The following is a 6000-nucleotide window of genomic DNA, read 5'->3' as shown; positions in this document are numbered from 1 at the left end:
TGAGGCCTTTTTCTTCCAGCTCGGAGCACGCGTCTGCCACCCTGTCTAGCCCACGGTTCTGAGGTGAAACGGCGGGTAAACAGCTCGCAGACAGTCAGGTTCGTGGAAATATTCGCTTTATTCGGAGGACAAAACTGAAGTCCAAAGACTCAGCTTCAGTTCCAGCCAGCCAAATCCCCCGCCTTCCACAGACCCTTGCTCTTATACCCCAGAGTCAGGTACCACCCAATAGTGGGATCAGATACCAACCAATGGTGGAAGCAGAATCAGGTCCTACCCTAGGGTGGGGGCAGAATGCCAGGTCACACCCTAGGGTAGGGCACAATCACCTAATCAGTTTAGGGTGAGCAACATAGTAATCCCCCAAAATATTTACATACACAAGACCTGAACACAGAATAAGGAGAAGGCTTTGATAAACCGGATCAGGTTCCTCCACAGACACACTAACCAGTAAACCAAAAGCAGGTAAAAACCAAAAGAATAGAATAATGATTTCAAGCAGACATAACTAAAGACTACTCGTGAAGGGTATTGTACATTACATGATTGAAACTCAATCATGAACAACTTTGAAAATTTGAGAAAAATTACAACTATCAGAAACAGCTTTGTAACCATGGCGTTTAACTAAAATTATCAAATTTTAATGACAAAAAAGTCCCCCAAGACAAAAAATAAAAGTAATCATTTCCAACAGACTTAAAGACTTCTACTTAAAATAAGTAAAGGTGACTGAAAAGAGAGGAATTTAGAAACATAAATAAATTTATATGCCCTCCATACCCAATGAATCCCCTCCCCCACCCTGTGACCTATTGTGACTTCAGTGGGAAGTGATGTCACTGATATCTATATAAACAGGAGACGTGTGTCCCAGTCTCATTTGTCTTAGTCAAATGATCAGGATAGCTGGAAAATTAGAATATAGATTTTAAGTATTTCTCCCGTACATGAAATATAAATTTTGAGTATTATTTCCTTGACCCCACTCACCAACACAAAGATTTGGGTCTCTATTTTGACGTCAGTCACTTCTTCCTTTCCTGGGTTGCCTTGATTATTTACATCTTAGTCAAGGGCATAAAAAAGATCCATTCCAAGTACCAGGTAAGAAGGCAGAATTTCTGGGGACTTCATGACAGGACAGTGTTTCAGAATAGAGACAATTCAGAGATACACTAAGACTGGAGAGTCTGAAGCCAGGATAGAAAAATAATCCTCTAGTAGACCAGAGAGCCAAGAGTAGAAGTTTAGGGGTGCCTATTACCTCAAGTTTAGGGACTAAGTTAGTTCTGTCGCTGAAATCTGGTCTGACATGCAGGGTTGTTGGAGAATTGGAGCCTCAGCTCTGAAGAACACAAGTCACAGACCCATATGGGGAGCCATTCACAATGGGGTTCCCAGTGAGGTTTCTGAAAGCCTCTCAGCAAAGGGGACTAGGGTCATCCCTGAGGCAATCCAAGAATCAGGGGCCTTATTCCAGGAGTTTCCCCTGGTAGGACTAGCTGGTACCATGGTTGTGGGCCTGTTATAGCATCTGTGTCCATAACTGGGAAAGAAAGTTTACCTTGTGCTCACTCAAGTCTTCCTGTGCTGCTCAGAAGGGCTTCTCTGAGCTGCCCAAAGTCCCCACCCCCCCTCTGTCTCTGTAGATCTCTGTCTTTGTCTCTCTTTTTCTCTCTCACTCTGTCTCTCTCTTTTTTTTCTCAGCAAAGGAGGTCAGCAAGGAGAGTGTGTCCTTAGAGGTAAGGAGCCAACTTTCCCAGTGCTCCCTGTCCTCGAGTCCCAGGTCATGAACTCTGAGGATGTCAGTGTAGATACTCCCTCAGACAACTGGGGATCCAGGGAGGAACAGCCGATGGGAAGTCAGGCAGGACTGAGGGCCTTTGGGAGTCCCACTGACACATCCTAGGCATTCCTGAAGGGCACTGGCATAGGGGGAGGAGTGCAGGGCACTATGTCTATGGACTTGGTCCAATACACTGAATGCGTGGGTGACCTGTCCTCTTGGGTATCCCGGGACCCATCTGCGACCCCAAGATGATCGGACTGGCCTCTGCCCAGAATCAGGAGCCAATGTGAGTGATCGTGTACCTTGGGCAGATCCGGGGGCTCTAGGAAGAGCAGGCCGGGGTCACTCTGGACCCCTGACGAGCACCCCTCCTCCCTGCAGCAGCCAGGTTCCCATGCTTCAGAGGAGGAGAACTGGTGCCCTTGCTGATATCCTTCATCTTCAGGTAATTCTTGGCCCCCTCCTCCTTCATCAATTCAGAGTGGGGATTAACGGCCATGGCCAAGTCCTGGGAGCTATGGGGACTGTACGGTGGCCCATAAGGACCTCAAAGGCCGGGGCAGTTGGCGGGTACTGTGAGGTCATGAGGCCATTGTGGGTACTGGAACTTCATGGACCCAAGGCTCAGGAAGGGGCGGGGAAATCCAGAGCCCTCATGTCCTGCCAGTCCCTGGGGTCCTTTCCTCTCCATCCTCCTTCATCCTTGTTCTCTGTGTCCTCTGCAGAGAGAATACTGTAGAAGAACAACTATGAAACACTCTACTTCTTTTTAGTGCTCCTGTCACCACCTGTTCAAGGGCACCCTAGTAGGCGCCCCCACCACTGGGCTGCCACCCTCCTCTCCTGGGCCCTGCCTTCCCATTTTCCGAGGCCACCACGCCTTCTTAGTCCTCCCCCCATGGGAAGGAACCCCACTTGCTCTGCCTCTGCCCGACCCACTCCCTCCACTCTCCTCCCACCTTCTCGCCAGGACAGTTGGCTGTACAGCTGGCTGGCATTGTTCAGAAGTGCCCAGGCCTGGCAAGAGGCTGGTACCTGGCCCAGCTCAGGGAACTCATTTAGTCTCTTACCCTCTTAACATTTCAAACACGTGTGGTTCACAACCTCCTCAATGAGTTGTTGGACATAGTCCATTTTACTGGCCTAGACCTCCAGCCAGATCCAACCAAACAAGACCTTGAAGGGAGGAGGGTGCAGGCAGCCAGGAGGGCGATGAGGGTTTTCCATCAACAAAGCCCCTTCCCTGCCTTTCCTCACCTTCCATTTCTTCCCCCTTTACTCCAGCCCCTGAAATCTCTGGAGGGGGAGGTTGAGTTAAATTTAAGCCCTAGGCGATGGAGGTTCCCATATTGGTTCGTCCCCAGGCAACAAAAGAACCAGGGACAACCCAGTTCCCATTCAACCAGAGAATGAAAATCTCTCTAAAATTGTTTTAGAAAAGCATTCCAACGTATTTGCACTTGTTGTGTATCCCCAAATATGGATTAACCCAATAAATCAAAGTTCTTGTTGACTCTGCTAGTTTTCCTGACACTGGGTATGGTGGGGGTAAGAGACACTATGGGGAATGGCACAGTTTATGGTGATCCTGCTACCTTCTGGAGCTCCTTTGGGAGCAGACATCTGGTGCTTCCTACCTCCTCAAACAAGTTTGAAGGGCCTTCAGTTTTTAGGAGGTATAAAGCAGCCCTTGGCCCTCTCACTGTCCTAGAACTTTTTTTTATGGTGACAGTCAAGGCTTCAGAGGCCCCCAGAAGCAGAAGATGTGACCTGACTAACAGGAAGTCAGGAACCAGAAGTAGACATTTGTCACAATATCTGAATACTGAGGTGCTGTTTTATTGGTTCCTCTGGATAGGACAAGACAAAACAAACCCAAACACTGACTACATGACCACTTACTCGTGGGTCTCAAAGATATGAGTAGGGGACTGCATAAAGTGAGGATGTGAGGAACATTTGAGAGGAAAGGATGCTCTGCATGGAACTTCAGTGTATATCCTTCTTGGGGGTTTTTTGCACACTCCTTTATAGCTGGTAACAGTGCTGATCATAGTGTCCCACAAAATGTCCTGCTACTATTGGGAAGTGTGTGGGTCAATGATGATGACAGTCATGCATGTATATTTAGAGGAGATACCAGAATATCTATGTCCTTGACAGAGTTGGGGAACATTTCCCCGGAATTCCTGCAGTCTTGAAGCAGAAGTTCAGGGCTATAGGTCTTTGGGATTCCAATGAAAATGTATTTTTGATGTGAAGACACTAATATTTACTCTCCCCAGCAATCTGTAGCAAGGTATTGCCTAGCTAGGGTCACAGCAATCAGATGCCATTTTCTAGGGGCCCTTGAAACCACTTTTCTAGAAAGACTTTCTGAATGCTTATTCCTAAGAAAACAGGCAGTAACTGGTTCAAAGGACTGAAGCATATGCCCAGTGATCTGTTTCCAGTATAACACTGTTCAAGAGATTGAAAACCAGCTCCTTTACATTGCTGTCTGTTTCCTACCCACAAGTCCCCTTAAAAGTAAAAAAGAACAAGAACAACAATGACCCCTCCCCCCAAAATGAAAACCAATACAGACTGTGCTATAGCCTCTCTTTTTTTTTTTTTTTTTTTTTTTTTGGGCCACACCCGTTTGACACTCAGGGGTTACTCCTGGCTATGCGCTCAGAAGTCGCTCCTGGCTTGGGGGACCATATGGGACACCAGGGGATCGAACCGAGGTCCGTCCTAGGCTAGCGCTGGCAAGGCAGACACCTTACCTTTAGCGCCACCGCCCGGCCCAATATAGCCTCTCATATATCCAGATGTTTACCACCTTGACCATAGTGATGTCCCTTTTTCCCTCCCATTTACAGGTCCATATTGCAAGAGTAGATTTAGTTTCTCTGGGCTACATCATGTTGTCTTGGAGTCCATCACGTCTATTTCATGGTAAGGCCCTCTACCTGCAGTTTTTTCTGAGTGCTCCTGGAATAATAGCACCATCCAGCATTTGAAAACTCTTGACTCTTCAGCTTAGCTCCAACTTTGTGTTGATCACAGCACCCATTGGTGCCCTGAGCCTGGAGCTAGATGAGGGTCATGAACACTAGCAACTGTAGCCCCCAAACAAACAAATAGGTATTTTTCATGTGCACAAAGAAAGAAAAAAATAAGACATATACCTGACATCACACTAAAACATTATGCCATGATTTTAGGAAATTAATGTTTATATGTTGAAAAACATTAATTAGAAAGTCCTGGGGTGGTGGATGGTGAAATCGAGGGATGGAGAGAGAAGCCTTTCTATGCCTGGGCTTGAAACTGCAGGACTTTATTATTGATATGTTTTTCAACATTTATATTTTATGGGTTTTAATTTTTTAAATTTGCTTTTTATTAATGAATTTTTATTTTAACTTTACAAACATTTTTCTCCAAAATAGTCTGAAGTAGAGTTAATAGAATCAATAAAAGTAGAATTTTCTGTACATAAAGAATAGAAGAATGCCACAAAAGTTGCTGAATAATAAACAATATTTATTTCCACCAATTTTAAATGTTTTTATCAAACATTTTAGATAAATATTCATATCATTACAACTTAGTATTCATAGATACAAATGAAACAGTTGCTGAATGATAGGAGTACTACATGGAGAGGGAAAATTAAATGTGTACTGAAATATGTACTGGGGGCTTCTCTTTCTTATGGGTTTTTGTCTGGGAATAATTAAGATATGATACAGTGGTCTCAAATGAGCATATCAAAGGAATAAAGGCAAAGAGAGAAGTGCTAAAAATACTATCACCTTATGCCTCTTAAACTCTGAAACTTAGTGTAAAAGAATGTCAGTTGGCTGCCTTTCATTGGATAAAAGAATCAAGTGAAGTCAAAGTCACAAGGTGAGGATAGACTTTCTTCTCCTCCACTTCCTCCTCCTTCTTCTCTTCCTCCTCCTTTTTCTTGTCTTCCTCCTCCCCCTCCTCTTCCTCCTCACTAATAAAATGAAAAGGCGCCAGAAAAATATAAACCATGGAGGAAGGATGAAAATATTTTTCAGGGGTCGGCGAGGTGGCACTAGAGGTAAGGTGTCTGCCTTGCAAGCGCTAGCCAAGGAAAGATCGTGACCATGGTTCGATCCCCCGGGGTCCCATATGGTCCCCCCAAGCCAGGGGCAATTTCTGAGTGCTTAGCCAGGAGTAACCCCTGA

The 6000-nt window shown here is 45.4% G+C and overlaps 1 protein-coding gene across 1 annotated transcript in view; it reads left to right on the top strand.

The window, feature by feature from the left end:
• Positions 1-3362: 3362 nt before the first annotated feature.
• Positions 3363-6000, top strand: part of CATSPER2 (cation channel sperm associated 2) — a 29289-nt gene continuing 26651 nt past the window's right edge. Inside the window, exons 1-2 of the mRNA XM_049769016.1 lie at positions 3363-3471; positions 4660-4735. Coding sequence (XP_049624973.1) covers positions 3363-3471; positions 4660-4735 — 185 coding nt within the window. The remainder of the gene's footprint in view (positions 3472-4659; positions 4736-6000) is intronic.

Source organism: Suncus etruscus, chromosome 2 (genome assembly GCF_024139225.1).
Source record: "Suncus etruscus isolate mSunEtr1 chromosome 2, mSunEtr1.pri.cur, whole genome shotgun sequence".
Classification (NCBI taxonomy): Eukaryota; Metazoa; Chordata; class Mammalia; order Eulipotyphla; family Soricidae; genus Suncus; species Suncus etruscus.
This window is presented reverse-complemented; position numbering and strand designations above follow the sequence as displayed.